Genomic DNA, 20,635 nt, shown 5'->3' with positions numbered 1-20,635 from the left:
TAGCCAATCACCTGGCCCTGGGCAACTGCTAGGCTTTTCTGAAGCATTTGCCAGAGCCAGTCAAATGAGGGAGCCACAAATTTTTTACAGATGGCTGAAGTTCTGTGCCTATTGCAGATGATAGAATGAGCGGTATTTGAAAATATGCATTCCCAGCAGGGAATTACCTTCCAAGTTCTTGCTGTTTGCTTCTGGGGTCAGTCAGTATGTTCATGCCATGAACAGAAGTGTCATGAGTCCTGAATGCCCTTGCATTGTGTATTCAGATGTTCAAAATTATGTGATTGACTAAAAATATTTACAGGGGGTAGGAAGGGTGTGTATACAAGTTGAAGTGCTGGGAAGGCACTATCTTTTGGTAATTAACATGTAGAATAAGCACTTCTATAGTTGTCCATAATCAATATGAAATTATAATTTTCCTAGACAATAATCTGATTTTCTATATTTTTGTCTTAGCAACAGAAGAACCTTGAAGGATATGTGGGGTTTGCAAATCTCCCCAATCAAGTTTATAGAAAGTCAGTGAAGAGAGGGTTTGAATTCACACTCATGGTTGTAGGTAAGTTGTACTTTGGCATGTGTCAACTGGTGACTGCCTTCCTTATTAAAAAAAAATAGATAATGTACATATTAACAAATTGCCTGTGTCATACTTTAAATTCCACTTTGGACATTCATTGCTTTGAGTATGCAAAGAAAGAAAGTTTAAATGTGGTTACAGGGTGTATTGCAGGGTTAGAAAATGCTTGCCCTGCTCTTAGCAAGTGGCACTAGGCATTCAGGTTGTGATGATTTCAATAAATAAGGTTTAGATTTTTGTGGAAGGGAGAAGTTGAGTTGAAAAGCTTTGAACAGACATTTACTTGAATCTTTATAATGCTTTATTATTTATTTAATTATTACCTGCTCTTCACCCTAAGGTCTCATTAAAACATAATATTAAAAAGAGCTTGAAACAACTTATGATCATAACATTAAGATGGATTCTGTAAATTTACACCTCAAATGTCAAAGGCTTGGGTAAGGAGGTGCATCTTTAGCATTCTCTGGAAGCTGTACAATGAAGCTGCCAGGTGCTCTGTGGGAAGGGAGTTCCACAACTTAGTGGCTTCCACTAAGAATGCACTCTCCCAGGCCGTTGCCGAGCCTCTGAGGGTGGAGGAACTACCAAAAGGTCCCCTGCTGATCCCAGTTTTCAAGAGGGTCTGTAGGGAAGGAGGTGGTCTTTCAGATATTTGGAGCCTGAGCTGTTTAGGGGTTTAAACACCAACGTGAACACTTCAATTGGGCCTGGAAACGATGTGGCAAGCAGTGCAGTTTTAAAACGGGTTATATGAGATATTAGTGGAAGACCGGAAGATACGGTAATCTGGCTGCTGCCTTTTGGACCAACTGAAGTTTCCAAGTTGTCTTCAAGGGCATCGCAACATAGAGCACATTGCAGTAATCCAATCTGGAAACTATCAGAGCATGCAAAGGAAGGGTAAAAAAACATTGTTTCATTCTGGCTTGGTTCATATGTCACACTAAGCCAAACCAGTTTGTGGCAAATCTAGAGAGAGCTTAACCCACAAGCCTGGGTTTGGATAAAGGTTGGCTTAGCTCAGCATGGGGTGGCAGCAGAAAGAACAAAGAAGGAACCAAGTGGTTGCAAGCTCCTCTCTGGGAGCCCACATGCTTGTGTAGCACCACTAAGCTACGAGAAACTTTTCGGCTCCAAATGCCCTGCCTATGTATTGGGCAACTACATCACCGTAACGTGATTGAGAGGTGGGCAGCCCCGCCCACCTCTCAAAATTGCTTATGTGGGTTTTCCACATACCTGACAAGCAGCTTCAAAGCCCTTTGCTGTTTGCAGAGGTATTTAAGGCAGCCCCCACCCCCTTAGAGTCTCTGGAGGCTGAAACAGGAGCATGGGGGGCTATATTAAAGCCTTTAAAGCAGCTCTACACTTCTCTTTTAAGCATAGTGGGTGCTTGAGACGAGGCGTTACCCACTCACTCATTTAAAGGAGAAGTGCAAGGCTGCTTCTAATTTCACTTTTGATGAGTGGGGATTAAATCCTGTTGCCTTGGCTGCACAATCCTGTTCTTGATTGGCAATTGAATGTGGTTTGGGGGAAACGGCCTTGTGGGCTGAAGTGGACCCACTGGCGATTTGCAGACCACAAGTTCCCCACCCCTATACTAGGCCATAATTTGGCTTAGCAGGACATGTGAACCAGGCCAATAACGGCTCTGTATTCACTTCAAGTGTACAATATTACAGTTTATATGGGTGGTGTAGGCTGTCACTTACTACCTGACAACAGGCATTCAGTGCTGTAGAGGGTATTAAAACCTCAAAATGACATGGCTGAACGTTGTTTCATGAACAAATATGGAGGACTTGCTCAAGTGCTTTTCATCAAGGCATTGAAATGAACAACCCCGTTTTTCCAAAGTGGTGAATAAATGGCAAAATTGCAATATTTCATTGCACATAATCTTGCTTTGAATTTCAATTACAAGAGTTTGGTGTTAAAACTACATTAAATCCACTTTTCTTCTGTTTGTGAATAAGTTCCCTGATCTGACTGGCTGTTGTCCATGCATAAAAGATGCATGAAATGTTGATTGTAGGTTTGCCAAGAATTTCTTCATCTGTGCCAGTTGTCCTGCTCTCATTATTAGTTGCCTAGATGGCTGCATTTAGTTTCTGTAAAAATTGTTAATTCATATTCATTCAGAAGCTGGAGTAGTTTTACTTGGATCGTTTTCTTCAGGCTTTTCTGGTTAGGGGTGTGAACTTCCTGCATTTCAATTTCTCAAACTAGAGCAGAGAAAGGATTGTGATGGAGGCAAAGGTCAGCTAAAATGTCTGTGCAAAAGAACTGTAGTGGAGCCAAATAACTTGTTCAGATGTTTTTATCTAGAAAAGCTGCATATTATCATTCTCTGTAGTTGCAGAACTGCATTCTTCAGTTTATTAATAAATGTACTTCCAGTTATTTGAAATACATAATGCTGGTGGCTTTTTAACATTGATTTTAAACATTAAAGCTGGTCAGTTCCATACATTGTTTGGCACCTTAACTAAATTATTTCTTTAGCATCACTTTTTTATTGAGCAGTTTAGGCTCTTATGCACATAGTATGTGTGTGGCATAAGAGCTTATCTAATACTGTAGTGCACATTTTTAAAAGTTTAATGCTGTGGTTCTTTGTTTTGGGATGGGCACTTCTTGCAGTGTTTCAGATATTCCAAGGAAGGATTGGATCCTGATTCAAATGGATTATATTCCTCTTGTTTCCTGCCCTCACTTTCTCAAACACTTGGCTGAATTGGAACACCCATTACTGGGAACACTGGATTTGTAGGGATAACTATCCCATCATCCCAATATATCTTAGGAAAATCTGTTATTTGTTCTAATGGGGTTGGGTTTTTTTTAGCTGACCTAGAGTAATGCACTGGAAGTTACTGAGAAGAGAATGGAGCAGGTGTCGGTAGCTGAATGATGGAGTTTCTTGGGAGCTGTTTGATGAGAAGATGTAGGCATAATATAATAGTAAATCATTTGCTGGCTCTACTTATGCAAAGTGCCATGCAGAGCCACATTCCCCATGTAATACATGACTTGCCGAGTCTGGGATCTCCCTGCCTTTTGGTTACTCACCCGACAGTGATGTGTGAAATTGCCTCTCCCTCCAAAAAACAACAACTCTTGTTTAAACTCTGTAGTCGGAAGCTTTCAGTGTGATATATGGGTCTGTCCTGTCTACTTGGAATTGATTTAAGCTGATATTGTCACTCAAACTGGAGGAATGTAGACTTGCAAATGAATGCAAGCAGAACTAGTTCCCTACCTGGCTATTGAAAACCATTGGGGAATATACGCAACTCCCCATTCACACATGAATGTGCACACGTGCCATTTTTGGCTCTGAAAGTGGGAAGGGACTGCCAGAATGGGGTGGAACAGAGGAATCCACACTCCTGTGCATCCTGGTGACATTTACAGTGGTTGGGAACGGAACCCCAGCATAAGTGGCTATTCCCCTGTAATTAGATTTTTTAAATAGTGTTTTCTTTAGAGATGTCAGGATGTTAAAATTGCCTCAGACAGGTGGTTATTGTGCCTCTGCCTTAAAAGAAAAATCACAGTACAGTGGTACCTCGTGTTAAGAACTTAATTCGTTCCGGAGGTCTTTTCTTAACCTGAAACTCTTCTTAACCTGAGGCACCACTTTAGCTAATGGGACCTCCCACTGCCGCCATGTTGCGGTGGCACGATTTCTGTTCTCATTCTGAAGCAAAGTTCTTAACCCAAGATACTATTTCTGGGTTAGCGGAGTCTGTAACCTGAAGCGTCTGTAACCCGAGGTACCACTGTATTTCATGAAACTTGGCCAAGGGATAGTTATTTATGGGAATGTCCTTGAGTGCTTCCCACTTATTCTTGGACAGTTTCTTAGATGATGATAATTTAGTGAGCTTCCACTCTTCACATGTTCCTGTGATTCTCTTGTTTGTGGAAGTCTGCAGGATTATGTCCTGTTCCGCTCCTTCCTACCCCATCCCTTCTTCAGGGTTTGCTGCGAGGAAGAATGGTGCAGGTTTTCCAGTGGAGTAGCTGGAGTTATACATGATGGAAGGACAAATCTGTGGGACACTTGCAAAGGAACATTAAAGTCATTAATACAACTTGAGATTCATGGGGAATGACAATTTCCTGAAGTAAACCTATTTCAGCTAAGTTAATGGTTTCCTTGTGGTGTGTGCAAGTGTTCCCTCATTCTAAAATTGTGAAATAGTTATGTTGCATTGTTGTAACTGGGAGCCAATTGAATTGCTATTCTTGTTTTATGAAACAAACAAAACATTCATCACTTTACCAAATGCAATGGAGAAAAATTAGATGCTTGGCTCTTATTTATTTCATTAAAATATATATACCACTTGATTGTAAAAAAACAAACAAACCCTCAAAGCCGTTTACAAAAACATAAAATAAAATTATACAAAAGTTAAAATACTAAAACACCTTAAAATTGGCTCAACTTTCTAAGCATCTGGGTAGGCTTGCCTAAACAGGAATGTTTTTAGCAGGCACCGAATAGTACAGTGAAGGCGCTTGCTTGATTTCAAGTGGCAGGGAGTTCCAAGGTGCAGGTGCTGCCACAATTTCACAATTTAATTCTTACAAATGTGGAAACAGTTGAGTGGGCATGTGGGGTAGGGTGATCTTGTAGGTAAACTGGTCCCAAGTTGTTTAGGGTTTTATATGGTAATACCAGTTGTATTTTATATAAAGCATATGCAGAAAATGTGATAAACAGTTCAGGACTATAACTTGTGTAGAATCTTTGATTTTGTGACTGCAAACGGTCCAGTCATGCAAATAGACATCCAAAAGCAGGGCTGAAATTTAGCTTGATAGAACTCACTCAGATACAGGGGGCAACCATTTTAGGTGTGTCCAATTGACATGTGGATCCTTTTGGACCCGGAATAAGGCAGAAGGGGGGGCAGAACGTGCTTAAATGTGCTCTGCCAATGTGCGGGGGCCGGGAATGGAACAAGTGCATGAAATGGTCGCTGCCTGTACTGTCTCAAATACAGCTGTACCCTTTCAGCTATATATTGTAAGTCTAACTTCATATGATTTGCTTTCTAGTAAGTTCCAATCCAAATTTTCATTAATTCATAAGATGTTCTTTTAAAAAGGTTGCTAATCTAATACAAGTGTACATTTTTCTCTAACAGGCAGTGGGAAATTATATAGTGTCCACAAAAGCATAGGTTTATTCAAAGAGTAATTCTGTAATTGCAGTGCAAGTCATCTTGCTCCATAATTAAGGAAATTTACCAATCTAAAAACAAACTTATGTTAACCAGTGTATATATAACACTTAAAACCTACATCAAATTTTTATATAGCAGCAACTGTGTTCACACTGGCCAACAAATTACAAGTGTGAATTGCTTTTGAGGATTTGCACTTGTAGTTTCAAAATATATTTTTAAAGCTGCAAAAACACTGTTAAGGTATGGTTGCTTTTCTACATGAGTTGTAGAAAATCAAATCAACCTGTCTATCCAGTTTAGTGGAACAGTTCCAGTGAGCAGCAGCAGAAGAGACTACTGAAAAAATTGCAGCTTTCCCCAGGTGGAAAAAGTTCTGGGAATAGCCTGGATCATACTTGAAATTACCGGTAGTATACTGTTGGAAGGCATTCATGGATAGGTTGCTTGAAGGGACAGGGAATGGGTATCTTCACAGCTGGAGAAGTGTTTCAGGCTTTGCTTGACTTGAGACTGACACTGATCTTTTGGCTTCTTATATACAGTCATATCCCAAGCAATCTGACTGCATCCAGTAGGCAAGTAAACATGAATTTAATTTAAGGGGCAGTAGCTGGCCTTACTGTTGCTAGTTTAAGGTATGATGCCTGGAATATTAGTAAACTTTTTATATAAGGCAGGGGTTGGCAAACTTACCCGGCCTCGGGCTGGTTCCTCCAGCACTGATCGCACAGAGGGCAGGGGAGCATGCGCCCATACGCACACGCACACACTTCCGGTGCACTTCTGGCGTGGCGCGACTGGAAATAGCTTGTGCGCATGTGCAAGCGGCATTTCCAGTGCACTTGCAGCACGGCGCCGGAAATAGCTTATGCGCATGCGCACGGGCCTCCACAGACCCAGAAATGACGCTTGCGCACGTGCACAAGCTATTTCCGGTGCCGCATCGACCCGGAGATGGGCAGCTGTGCCGCGCCGGTAAGAGCGGTCGGGGGGCGGATAATTGGCTAGCTCGGGCCGTATCTGGCCCGTGGGCCTTAGTTTGGCGACCCCTGATATAAGCCTTGCATTGGATAAGTTGAATCTTTACTTTCTCAAACAAGACTTTCTGCTGACTCAGCAGATTTAGGCAGCTTGCAGTACGTAGGAAAGCCTAAAAGATGTTTGTAGAATTGCTACATAAATAGTGCTGACTGGTGCATATCTAACTCAGATTCCAAAAAGAACGTTGTTTTTGTTTTTATTCCCTTACTATAGCCTAGCAAACTGTGCACGGTAGGTAACCTGGTTGCCAAAGCAGTTGAGGCTCCATGGGCCTGTGATTTTAACCTCTCTCCAGTGATCCATCTGAGGTTTTAAGTTCTATATCTGAAAACAAATCTCTAGATTTGGCCGCTACCTCTGTGATCAAAGCCATAAAAGTCTGACTTTTACAGGAATTGGCCAGTCAAAATGTCAAGTTAGTGGCGTCTTCAGGTCAGTGCAGATTGCTCTTTGCCCCAATTTCTAATGCCTTAGAAGAATCTAGGGCAGGAAGCCTTTACCTCTCAACAAGACGCATTGTTTTTTTCTGACTTGGTTTCATTTACTTAATATGCTAACACCTGGCAATACATCTCCATCTCAATCAGCATTACCCCCTTCTTTGCTAGGAGTGCTGAATGTCAAGGCCAGCCTCTTGAATGGAGTACCCCATTCCAGTGGCCCAGTAAGCAGGCTTGGAGTTTGCAGACACACTCACTTTTTATTAAAAATACAAGATATTTTAGAGAAGAGATATATTATTCCTAACCTTGAGGCTTTGTTGTTCTTACTGGCACACAAAATACTGGTTCAGCTACGCTTCTACTGAGTACAGTGGTACCTCGGGTTACAGACGCTTCAGGTTACAGACTCCACTAACCCAGAAGTAGTACCTCAGGTTAAGAACTTTGCTTCAGGGTGAAAACAGAAATTGTGTGGCGGTAGTGGGAGGCCCCATTAGCTAAAGTGGTACCTCAGGTTAAGAACAGACCTCCAGAACTAATTAAGTTCTTAATCTGAGGCACCACTGTATTTAAATCAGGAGCCACCTGATTCTGGAACCCACAGACACATTTATTAACCGGAAAAGTATTGTGGGCACCAAATGTGTTCTCCCTTCCCCAGCTGTAACCTCCCTGTAAATCACCTCTCAACATCAAAACCAGGCTTGAGAAATGCCTTCTATTGGTTATAGCTTGGTAACAATAGGCAAGAAGGAATTGCATGCATATGAGTGGGTCAGGCTAGAGGAGGAGAGGCAGAGGGATAGGGCTTTTAATCCTCCTTCTGACAGCCGCTAACTAGTAAAAACATTTTTGCATGCTGGCAACTTTTATTGACTTATTTACAAGGCGACTCATCCTCTTCCTGTTGATTGGAATTTTAAGACTAGGTGGATCTGGAATTTGATTTTCAGATGACGTCTGGAACTCATGGATCTTGTTAAAGATAAAAATTCAAAAATCTCCCTTCCCTTGCTTCAAAAGATGAGAAAGAAGCAAGAGCCTTTACATCAGTTATCCACAAAGGCAGGCACCATAGATGCAACTGCCCTAGCTTGAGAGGCTGGGGTAGTTTGTAAAATTTACTGTTGTAAACATACAGGAAGCTGGGCAAATTGCTTGGGGGGTGGGAGGGACCAATTATTACTGCTAATCAGAGCCAGTAGGGATTCTACATTATAAACAAACGGAAAGTGAGCAGGAAAGTTTGTTACCACATCATATCAGTATCATCGTGGAATTGGATATTGCAACTGGCTAACAGAAAATAAACAAGGGCTACGAAGCCCAGCCCAAACTAGAGGACCTCTGTTTATATAGAAACAATAAGGCTGCAGTCCTAATCCTGCATATCTGGGAGTAAGCCCCATTGAATTCAATAGGACTTTTGAGCATATATGGTCAGTGTTGCACTGTAATGTATGAGCTATCTGCAATAAACCCTTTTTAGTATAGAAATGTCTCTTATGTTTGGAAAGGTTGTTATAGGCTTATTGGTTGTTTTGTTTTTAAATGATAACACAATGTTTCCCTCTCAGCTACATCAAGCTGGGTGTTGCCTTCAACTGTTTTCCACTGCGTTCAAATTTATAGGCCAGTCAGTAAGCATTTATGTGATCATTCTAACTATATGATCATTCTAATTGCATTAATATTAACTTTTTTTCCTTAAATAGGTGAATCTGGATTGGGGAAATCAACACTAATCAACTCGTTATTCCTGACAGACCTGTATTCTGCGGAGTATCCAGGGCCTTCACATAGAATTAAAAAGACTGTGCAGGTTTGCATGGAAAAATGTATTTTTATTCTAACAGTGGTACCTCCGTTTTTTAACATAATCCGTTCTGGAAGAATGTTTGAGTTCTGAAATGTTCGAAAACTCAGCTAGGCCTCAGGATCTTGCACTCAGCAGAAGCCGCGTGGCATGTTCGACTTCCAAGGCATGTTTGGAAATGGAAGCATTTTTACTTCCAGGTTTATGGCGTTCAAAAACCGAAATGTTCGTCAACAGAAACGTTCGAAAACCGAGGTACCACTGTATATGTTTGTCTGCAAATGGAGGCTACTATTAGGATACTAGTAGCGTGTTGATCTCTCGCGTATAAATGAAAATGTATATGCATATATATTACTGCAATTGCATCTTAGCTGTGAAGTAATTCTTCAACATATCTGAAGAGTACCTTCTGATAACATTATTCAGTCATTTGTGATTACTGATGGCTTAGACTGCAATCCTAATGCTGCTTACCTTTGAGTAACCCCCATTGAATTCAGTAGGACTGTCTTCTGAATAGATGTTGCCAGAATTGTGTTGTTAGCTGATAGGAAATTGTGGTTTTAAAATGTCTTCAATTTTCATTTCTTTAACGTAATCTGTATACCACATAAGTGGCTTACAAATAATATAAAATATACATTAAAATTGGCAATAAAAATGACAGTTGGAGGGTTCACAGTTTGGGGGGCATCACACAGAAGAAGACTATCTCCTGCAGATTGTAATATCCTTATTGGCTCAAGGGAAGGAGGTACTTCTGCAGATATTTGGAAAATTTTGTTTACTTTTGAACACTTGATAGTTATTCTATTAACTATCTATTTAGACTTTCCTCACTTGCATTACCCTTGACGCTGCTATGAAATATTTTAAAATATTTTATAATAAGGAAATTGGGATAGGAGAGAATGAGGGATGCCACATACTGTTATGTGTATTTGAAAAAGCTGGTAAGTCTAAACATTAGAAAGGCTTATGTTGATCATGCTTGCTTTTGAAAGAAAACAAGTCCCGATTCTTTCTGTTGCTGCTTCATTAATTCCCAGGCAATAAGTAGATATTAAATTTAAGAAAAGAAACTTGTTGAACTACATTTGAAACTGCATGAAGTATTTTTTTACAACTTACGTAAAAAAACAAGCCTTTATTCTTCTCTGGATTTTGCTTTCCTCTGGGTTTGAAGACTCTTCAAATTCCTGGATGTGTTTAGAACTGGCTTCATAGCAGGGAACTGAACATGAACCTAATCATATCCTGTGAAATAGACATTTGAAACTTATTTTTGAAAGGGGGGGGGGTCACCAGAGAACGTGTCATCCTTTAGGAAATGCGTGATCTAGCAAGAGAGCTTTAATATTCCACAGTCTGGCATAATATTGTTAACTTGAACTTGATCTGTGTGACCTGCTTAAGTGCGGTGCATGGGAAAATAGACATTTGGAATGGACTTGCTAAGGAAAGTTTTACATTCCAGGATTGGAGCTAATTTATTTTCCCTGAACCCTTTGAGAATACTTCTAAAACTAGATAGGATTCATTCGAGCTCTTAAAAGAGATTGACACTAGTTTACAGCTGTTTTCTGGATTCCTTCCAGTTGAGGCTGTTTTCTGAGAATTTGACCATGTATGGATACACACATTCCTTAAAATTAATAAAGAAAAAAATAAATTTACCAAGAGGAATGAAATGGTGATGAACTCTAGTTTGAATATTAAATTGGATATTGTGTTTAGGATAATGACTAATATTTCAGAAGCCCAATTTTAATTTTGAAATCGTCTAATTGATCTTCTAGAAATGAATAGAGAAATCTCTGTAAATTCTATATGAGGGGAGTTGGGCTTCACCTTTTGACAAGCTTTCCTTCCAATCCAGGGCTAAAACAGGGTGGGGAGCTTCTTGAGACAGCTCTTGCTTTCCAGTTCATGGGCAGAAAATTTCACACTCTCCAGTCACTTGACGGGAGATATGGTGAAGTCTTAAAACCATTATCCCCCCCCCCCGGCTTTACTCTTTTGTTAGTTTTTTAAAGAGAACATTTGAAAGGGCATGGTCAGTTTGTTTGGGTGCCTTCCCCAATTAATCTGTTTCATCCTTCATATAGTAATTTTTAAAATAAGAAAATGTGTATTTCCTGTGCTTTATCTTAGAGTTTTCATCCTCTCTCCAGTCATAGCTGTGTTCTGTTATGTGTGCCTTAGTGGCTTCTTCTTTTGGGTGTGTGTGTCTTGTGTAATTCTTGTGTGAGTACACCAAGCATTGCACACACGCACAGAGCCAGTGCAGCAACACACATTACGTAGCACATAGAATGAGGCGTCTTTGTAGCAGCTGTGGTGGCAGCAGAGGTGCTGACAGTAGCAGAAGCACGAGTGGTCAGACTGGTTCACACATGGTCAGGCTAATCTGTTCTGCTCATGGTGGTGGGAGGAGGAAGCATGTTCCAACTGTCAGGAAGCTATTTGAAGAGACAATAGGCACTGGCAGCAGTCTGTCGGGTCTTTCCTTTTGGAATAAGAGGGGAGCAGGGAGCTCAGCCTGTTGCTGGACATTGACATCCCTAAGGAGGATGTATCTGACATCGTCTGTGTGAAGAGCAGGAGGTTCTCCAAGGTTGCTGTCCACTAAGTAGCTGAGCACCGCAACCCATTAGCAGTAGTAGCAGGCACACCCTTCACCAGTGTCATCAGACACCAGCTCTGGTGCCTCAACTCCTCTGGTTACCCCCAGAATGCTGGGATCTGTCTGTCTCTGCCCTGAGCAAGATTGATCGGTGCTGCTTCTTTTAAGTACAGGAGGAGGCTGCTGGCAATGTAATTTGCTGCTTCTTTACTGACTCCTGAGCAAAGAACCCAACTCAGAGTAAAAACAGTAGTGCTGCATTTGGACAACTTGAGGACCTATTTTTAAATTAAATATGTTAAAAATGAACATTTGCACCTGCATAAATGTAATGTAGCATTCAGAGGCAAAAGGAGGTGATGAGACAATAGAAATAAAACCGCACAGGTCCAGGAAAGCAAGCATCCCCACACCCTTCATTCCACTCTTTATATTTTACAGCAAAAAACAACTAAACCACTTAGGCAATCTTGATAAACACCAGCAACAAAGATGCTCTGAAGATGTGCAATTTCACATTTCCTCCTTGGGCCAGTCACCTGAACCTATCTCACATGTCCGTTGTGAAGATATGCAGCCATTTTATATCTCCTTCCATAAGGGGACTTTGCGCTCAGAATCGAGGCCCCCTGCTGGCTGTGGGCCCAGAACATTTTTACCCTCAGTCCATTCCTCTCGGCAGCCATGATTGGTCCATACAGTTTCAAGCATACCCTCACAAAACATAGCTTGCTCCCATTTTGAAATAAAAACTGGGAATCTCAGGAAAATGGATCTGAGGCAGTTCCATAAACTGAATTTGCTCTCCCTCCCTCCTTCTGTATTTTTCAACTCAGCAGGAGCTCCATAAAAATGCTTTCCAATTAACAGAAATAAAAACAAATTCTGAGCTTTAATATTTATTTAGAATAAATTAATAGGAATGTAGTGTACTTGGAAGGTGGTGTTCATCAGTTTTTTTTTACTTAAAAGTACCATTTTCATATGTTTAAAATGTGATTTTTTCATATATCTAATTTTTAATTCTTTTAATTTTCAGGTTGAACAGTCTAAAGTTCTAATTAAAGAAGGTGGTGTTCAGCTGCTACTAACAATAGTTGACACACCCGGATTTGGTGATGCTGTGGATAATAGCAATTGGTAAGCATGTTCTAATATTAGGAGTGGTGGCTACTAATTTAGAACAACAGTACAGTGGTACCTTGGGTTACGTCCGCTTCGGGTTGCGTTTTTTTGGGTTACGAACCCTGCAAACCCGGAAGTGAATTTCGCCACGCGGACACTTCTGTGCATGTCCGCGCAAAATGGACATTTGGGTTACGTACTTTTCGGGGTGTGAATGGCACCCCGGAATGGATCGGGTACATATAATCCGAGGTACCACTGTAATTTCATTACAACTGGTCAGGAACACACCCTTGGTTACTATAAGTATTCTTCTTTAAATACTATCAGAGACAGTAAACTCTCACTCTGCTGCCACTTGTTGTGCATCAGGACTAGTAACTGCAGATAGCTAACTTTAATTATTATTTTTTAATGAATTACCCCACAGCCTTGTCAATAAGATAGATGTGCTCATTTGCACCACCGGCTTTTAGTTGCAGCCACTTCTTCTCCTACTTGGCTCTCTTGCCACAGCTGGTTGTTTTTCTTTTATTGCAGCAGCTGGCCCTTATTTGTAGCCAGAGAAATACTGTGCAAGCTCTCTCTCCTGACTTTTAAAGGGCCACTCTTTAAAGCAAGGTGGGAGCCTGTGCCCAATACTGTTGTACTCCCAACTCCCCTCAACCCCAATTAAAATGGCTAATGGTTGGGAATGTTGAGACTTGCAATCTAACAACACCTGTAGGACCATAGGTTTCCCCAGCCCTACCTTAAAGCCTGAGTCTGGTGGAAATTAGAGAAAATGGTCTTCTGCTGCTGTAAGAACTGCTCTGCATTCTAGCAGCAGCAACTGTAAGAAGGAGAGGGGAAAGACAACACAGGAGATGGTGGCAGAAGGAGAAAACATAGAGGGCACAGGGAGTACACCTCTCCTTAGGCACTTGGGCTCCAGTCCTAATTCTACTTGGGAGTAAAGCCCCATTAATTTCAGTAGGACTTATACTCTACATGTGGTTGGAGTCGTGAAGTTAGCCATTTACATGGGAGTAAACTGTAGCAAGTTGCTACAGTTGATTCGCAACTTAAGCACATTAAACTTGTATGCATTTAGCTTTACACACTTGGCCATTAAAAAAGAAGAAGAAGAAGGTAAGAAATGGGTCAGGTGTCCAAGGAAAAGAACTTTGGCAATCCTAATCACCATTGTACTCACCTTGGGAGAGCGTTCGGAGGTGCAGAGAGTGAGTGTTTTGACTAAACGTTATTTTGGCTTTTTGCACTATCCCTGGAATGCTACCCTGCGTAACTTGAGAGTTGCCTGTGGTAAACCACCGAATTGGAAAATCATATGGCTGTTATAGTAACACTTCCTATTTACTGAAAATAAGTGCAAACCAGGTGAATGCAAACACCTTAATGTGAAGTATTAAAATTAAAAGAATCAGTTATACAGTATGTTTGTGTTCAGTGTATCACCAACAGGTTAATTAATATTCAGCCAAACAATTTGCTGTGATGCTACTGAAGTTACAAGTCAGTGATGGTTCTTAAAAATGTGTATTTGCATATTCTAGCTGGCAGCCGGTTATCGACTACATTGACAGCAAGTTTGAAGACTATCTTAATGCAGAATCACGTGTGAACAGACGTCAGATGCCAGACAACAGGGTGCAGTGTTGTTTATACTTCATTGCTCCATCAGGACACGGGTCAGTAGGAAATGTAGCTTGAGATGTGTTTTTTCTCTCATTCAGTATCAGCCTCTATGTTAATGATCTGGCTAGATTGCTTGGGAAACTGGATGCATGCCTACCTCTGTAGGAAATAGAAAGGTCAGAATCCTCCTGCATGCAGATGATATGGTTATATTATCTCAGAAAAAGCAGATTGATGTGCTAGCTAACATCTGGAACAACTTAGCATTAATTTTACCAAAAGTAAAGCCATTGAATTTGTTTGGGGTTCTCCCATGTTTAACTTGGCGATTTCTAATATCCTGTTCAACAGTCTACATTGTTTTGTTATTTAGGGGTCCTTTTTACAGCGTCATTGGCATGCTATTATCGTTAAAGCAAGACGTCTTATAGGAGCCATCCTAATGCCTTCCAGATGTTAAACTCCTACACCCATTAGATGGGATTTGTAGTCCAGCAACATCTGGAAGGCACCAGGCTTTCTATAAAGGTTGCATTGATTTTTTCAGCACAGATGTATTGGTTGTTCAAGGGGCCATCCGAATAGCACTAGGTTCAGCTTTCCTTGTTTGTCTTGGTATTGTTAACACCAAATGTTCAAATCAATGTATTTTTTAATTTCAGCACTTGCAGCTTAAAGTAATAGCTTCAGATACAAAAGCTAAAATACACTATGATCCTGGGTAAAGTTGCTGGCATGGAGCTGACCTAGGTCACTGGTTCTTGAACACATTCCTAGGCCCATAGTGCCTGTCAACCTTTGTTTCTCAGCTCCATGTGGATTCAGCTTCATTCAATTTCTTTCATCCAGTCCCCACACTAGATAGAGCCAAATACAGGGACAGTGAGGCTTGCAGCATCAGTCTCAAAAAGGCAAGAGCTGGGTGGTTGAAAGCAAATGGCTCACTGAAAGCTACATTTTTTTAAGCCTATTCATTTTTATTTGATAGATGCTTACTAAAAAGGTTACTAGATAATGGCTTAACTAACTGCATAATATAAATAACTGTCGACTTTAAAATTAATCTGCTTTCTTAACCTTACGATGATGTGATTAAATTTAATAAAGAAAATTACTTACCGGTACTTGTTTTGGCATTTTTATAGATGGTTTTGGTTCCTCTTTGAATTATATTGTATCATTTCTCCATTTAAATGGGGACTTCCCTTCTGAATAGCACACACCTCCTTAGAAATTTGCATCAGTCTTAGAATTTGAACAAGCTTTGCTTCCTTTATCCAAATTAACTTGATGGGGACGATGTCAGTTTTCCTGACCTTACTACTGGGATTATGATTTGTCTTCAGTCCCATGTTAGTACTTAATGAGTTGGGTGACATAGGAAACATCCAAGTCAGAAATGTAGCATCAGTATTATACAATGTTCTATATTTCAAAGCTAGTTTTCAATGTTAAACTCTGATTAGTTTGTAGGTGTAATGCTTTAAAAAAAAATGCTTGGCTTATTCCTCTGTGACACATATTATTGCAACTATTAAATAGGAAAATGAAATTCTGATAATTCATTATTTTTGTTGTGTGCATTTGGTTAGACAATTTTTTGCAGTGTAGGTGTTCAGAAGGGACTTTCTTAGCTGAATCACAATACTTTTTTATTATTTTGCTGAATCACAATACTTTTTTTTTTTAAGACTCAAGCCTTTGGATATTGAGTTTATGAAGCGCCTGCATGAAAAAGTGAATATCATTCCACTTATTGCCAAAGCAGACACGCTTACACCTGAAGAATGTCAACAATTTAAAAAACAGGTGAATAGAAACTTTTACTATGAAAAAACTGAACTAAATATTAAATAGGGGTGTGGGTGTGTGTATGTACGTACTATGTTTCACAGTGTAATTTAAGAATTTAATCCACAAAGTGATGTCTAGCATCTCAGCAAGATATGTATTTTGGAAGTGGTAAGCTAACTTTTTCCCAGAAGTAAAAAGAACATGAATACAGCTCCTGACAAGGGAAATGTGTTCACTGATCTGAACAATGAAAATGATAGTTCTTTCCATTTTTGTTAGAAGTGAATGTTTTAATTACCAGGTAGAATAAATATGACATTCTCAATCTAAAACATGTATGGTTTTTTGCCAGGCTTGTGCAGGGTTTTAGGGATTTGTCAGTATGTTTTTTGTTTTTGTTTTTTGTTACACAGTAATACTTAATCACTGCTGTAAAGCTTACATTTAAAAGGTAGTGGTGCACTTGGAATGTAATTGTGGTTTGAAAATGATACATTGCACTTACTTGTGGTTTCTGTATGCCGGATTGTAACTACCTGTAAGGCAGGTTGGAGACCTTAAGCATAGTTAAGTCAAATCTCCTTCACTGACAGAAAGCATACCGTATATACCCGAGTATAAGCCGACCTAAATATAAACCGAGGCACCCAATTTTCCTACAAAAACCTGGGAAAGCTTATTGACTCAAGTATAAGCCAATTCACCTTTGTCGCTGTGGAGGAGGAGGAACGAGCAGCCCAAAAGCAGCCCTTTGGGCTGCTCCTTCCTCTTCCTCCTTTGCCAGGTTTGCATTTATGCGAGCAGTTCAGGAATGGAACAAGCTGCCTGGGGAGAGTAAAGAACCGCTGTTCTTGTACACTTCTTAAGGAATGGTTGACTGGGGAGAGCGGGTGGCGGCACGAGCGGAGAGAAAGGGCTTCTTTCTCGCCGCCCCCACCGCCCGCCTCACTCGAGTATAAGCCGAGGGCAGCTTTTTCAGCACAAAAAATGTGCTGAAAAACTAGGCTTATACGCAAGTATATAGGTAATTCTCTCCGCCCTGAAATCCAGCTTGCAATTTATTTCAAGCCCTAAGGAGAATACAGCAAGGGTGCCTGCTGTAAAATCAAAAGTAATGCATCTCTCAAGAGATGGCAGGGTATTCAGACGTATGGCAAATGTTTGTTGCATACATAAATTGTTCCGACTGTGGCAGGAATCCACCCAATGCTCATGGGAAATTGTAGCATGATATTTTAGAGTAATCAAGTGAAACTTTATTACATAGCATGGCAAAAGTCTGTAATTGTATCGGGGCCAGTTTGTTGTTGCAGCAGTTGTGTTCTCAAAATGTTTCTTCTGTTCCATGAAAAATAAATAAAAAGATTATAAAAAGAATAAAAATGAGAAGGCAGCGTACAGAAATATGGTATGGTGGCTTACTACCATAGAGTGAGAGCATAATTCAGCTCTTGCAGGAAGCGTCCAAATCCTATGAAATGCATTTGGCTAACATAAGATAATAAACAGTTCACAACTGCCAGTGGACTTGCAGCAAAATACTGCAATAGAAATGTTCCTGTTCAGAGCTTCAGTCACATTGGGACAGGAGCCATGTAAAGGGCAGAATTTCAGGCAAGTGTAATGGGACACCTCTCCCCACACCCCAACATTCCTCTGCTGTGCTATACAGTATAGTGCTAGAGGACTTTGGTTTGCTGCTGGCATCCAGCCCTGAAGATGAACATCCTATTGCCATAGAGTGTCTTTTCCCTTTGACTTCATCTTTGAAATATCTGTGCATTCTAAATATCCAAGCATGCATCTTCCAACACACTTCACCTCTCCTCACCCCCCCCAGATGCTAACTTTAAACTGTTAGGGGCTTGCCTAGACCAGTTACCCCTCTGCCCTGCCCTCCCTTTTATTTTTATTTCCCCAACCAACACCATAACACTCCATATCTCATGTGTCTCCATTCCTCATGCCTCTTGAGCTCAAATATAGGTACATTCAGTGAATGTGTACAGTATACCCAACTTATGATTAGGAAATAAGAACACTGGAGAAATCCAAGGATTCTGGCAAAACTGTAGAAGACAGAAACATGTCCTTCTCATCCCCCCAAAGCTAATACCACAGACAGGAGTTCCCATATTTGGTGTTCAATGTGAATCAGCAAGTTTGATTTTCAGAAAATTGGATGAATTGTTTTTAGTATTTCTGACAGGTTAATTTGCCACCAACATTTCATATATCCAGGAAGCTCACAGGTCCTTTGTGAAGCAAGTTGTTTTGTTTATTTGTGTTTTTTTAAAAGTAACTTGCAAATCTATGTATGCTTCATAAGCATGCCAAAAACATTGCTTCTGTTCTATTAATATTTTTTCAGATAATGAAAGAAATTCAAGAGCACAAAATTAAAATATACGAATTCCCAGAGACAGATGATGAAGAAGAAAATAAGTTGGTTAAAAAGATAAAGGTACAGAAATTTAGAAAGGGGTATAACATCTCATCTTGAGCTTTATGCTTTGAACACAGAATGCTCTATAGGTGGACTTCCTTCTTTGCTTTGGTAGAAAGAGCTGTTCTGTGCTTGCAGAGTTCCCTACTCTATTGAAGGCACTGGGGGAACCCTTGCATGCACCCCCCCCAAAAAGTGCCCGAACATACCAGACGTTGCTGTTTAACAACACTGGCTTTGTAGGGAAGTATGTTTTTGCTTCAATTTATAGATAACATGCAGTTTTCCGTTTGCCCAAGCCTGGACAAACTGGCTAATTTCAGCTATGGTTAGTCATTTTCTGTGCTTCTATCAGCACTTGGAAATCTTAATATGTTTCTCAGAAGGTTTCTAACATCTCAGTTTGTCTCTTCCTCGTTTATTTTACAACCTTGTTCTCCTTTTGTTTGCTGGTTCTGAAGGGGTGTGTACTTGTGGTTTACCTAGGGCAGTTGTGGTAAAACCTTTCAGTCTTTCTGTTGTGTGATACAGGGGGAATGCCTTGTGGGGGCTACTCTAATGTGAAAAGGCATAGCTCAATAGTATCGCATCTGTCTGAAATCCTCAAAAGGCGCTTCCAGCCAGCGTACAAAATACTAATCTGGATGGTTTGACTTGGTATCAGGCAGCTTACTTTGTAAAATTGCAAAAACATAGTAATGGGGAAAGTATCTCAGATAGAAGCGTGGGGAAAGATTTCTGCTTGAGACATTGCAAAGATGATGCCACTTGGAAAATACTAGGGTCAGTGGAACAATGGTCATCTATTTTCTGTTTGGTTTTTAGCAGATGGAGGGAACTAAACCCGAGCCCTTTGCATGTAAAACATGTGCTCTACCATTGAGCTATGGCCTTTCCCATATAATGTTTCAAAAGTCCCTTTTTATATCCATCTGGGATATTTCGTGTATTCAGAGGAGTAAAACAATGTACTTACACCCCCAAAATATACTCTTTCTGTCCTCCAGGACCGTTTACCTCTTGCTGTAGTAGGTAGCAATACTATCATTGAAGTCAACGGCAAGAGGGTTAGAGGAAGGCAATATCCTTGGGGTGTTGCAGAAGGTAAGTGTGCAAAAGGCCATGTGTGAACTTCCCTGTGATACCAAAAAACATTAATAGGGTTGTGATTTGATTATATTCTGCTTTTCCAATAGTAAACTCAAGGCAGCCAACAACTTAACGTTATTACAGTCGCTTTTGTGGTTTTATATTTGTACATATAGTGACATCATAATAGTGCAACATCAAATAGCTAGAATGACTTCCCTTTCTGCTGTTTTTCCTTCAAAGTTAGTAGCAATGATGGTAAATAGAGGGTTGGCTTCCATAGTGTCCCTTCACCCCATCTGCTACTGGCAGGTGTCTGTTTCCTGTATTTAAAAAATGTGACATTTTCCCCCTACAGTTGAAAATGGTGAACACTGTGACTTCACAATTCTAAGAAATATGTTGATAAGGTAAGCAAGTAATGTGGAGTGCTGGTTTTGGGAATAGTTTTCCTTCCTTCCTTCCTTCCTTCCTTCCTTCCTTCCTTCCTTCCTTCCTTCCAAGTTCTGTTGTGGTTCTTCCATCTATTGGGAGGCCTTCCACATTGCTGGACCACATTGGAAGACTAGCTAAATAGGCCCATTCCTTTCATGAATTCTATTGGAAAAGAAACTGGTATACAGTATTGTAATACTTTTTCTTTTTAACTGAAGGTCATCTGAATAAATGATGAACTTTTAAAATAAAAATATATATGCATGTACTCAGTGCCCACTTTTAGTGTGTATAATTGTAGGATTTTTTTCAGGTCAGGAAGAAATATTAAAAACTTATTATTTCTTGATACTGTATAGCTTTGACTATATTTGGCTACATTTTCA

General features: G+C 40.3%; 1 protein-coding gene across 6 annotated transcripts in view; it reads left to right on the top strand.

The window, feature by feature from the left end:
• SEPTIN7 (septin 7) overlaps nucleotides 1-20,635 on the top strand; it is a 53,002-nt gene that overhangs the window by 16,153 nt on the left and 16,214 nt on the right. For all 6 annotated transcript variants that reach the window (XM_033166267.1, XM_033166270.1, XM_033166269.1 and 3 more), the window contains 8 exons: nucleotides 460-562; nucleotides 8,993-9,099; nucleotides 12,762-12,862; nucleotides 14,404-14,538; nucleotides 16,177-16,294; nucleotides 18,651-18,743; nucleotides 19,733-19,829; nucleotides 20,173-20,224. In XM_033166267.1, the coding sequence (XP_033022158.1) occupies nucleotides 460-562; nucleotides 8,993-9,099; nucleotides 12,762-12,862; nucleotides 14,404-14,538; nucleotides 16,177-16,294; nucleotides 18,651-18,743; nucleotides 19,733-19,829; nucleotides 20,173-20,224 (806 nt within the window). The remainder of the gene's footprint in view (nucleotides 1-459; nucleotides 563-8,992; nucleotides 9,100-12,761; nucleotides 12,863-14,403; nucleotides 14,539-16,176; nucleotides 16,295-18,650; nucleotides 18,744-19,732; nucleotides 19,830-20,172; nucleotides 20,225-20,635) is intronic.

Source organism: Lacerta agilis, chromosome 12 (genome assembly GCF_009819535.1).
Source record: "Lacerta agilis isolate rLacAgi1 chromosome 12, rLacAgi1.pri, whole genome shotgun sequence".
Classification (NCBI taxonomy): Eukaryota; Metazoa; Chordata; class Lepidosauria; order Squamata; family Lacertidae; genus Lacerta; species Lacerta agilis.
Note: the sequence above shows the minus strand (reverse complement) of the source record. Positions and strands in the feature narration are given on the sequence as shown.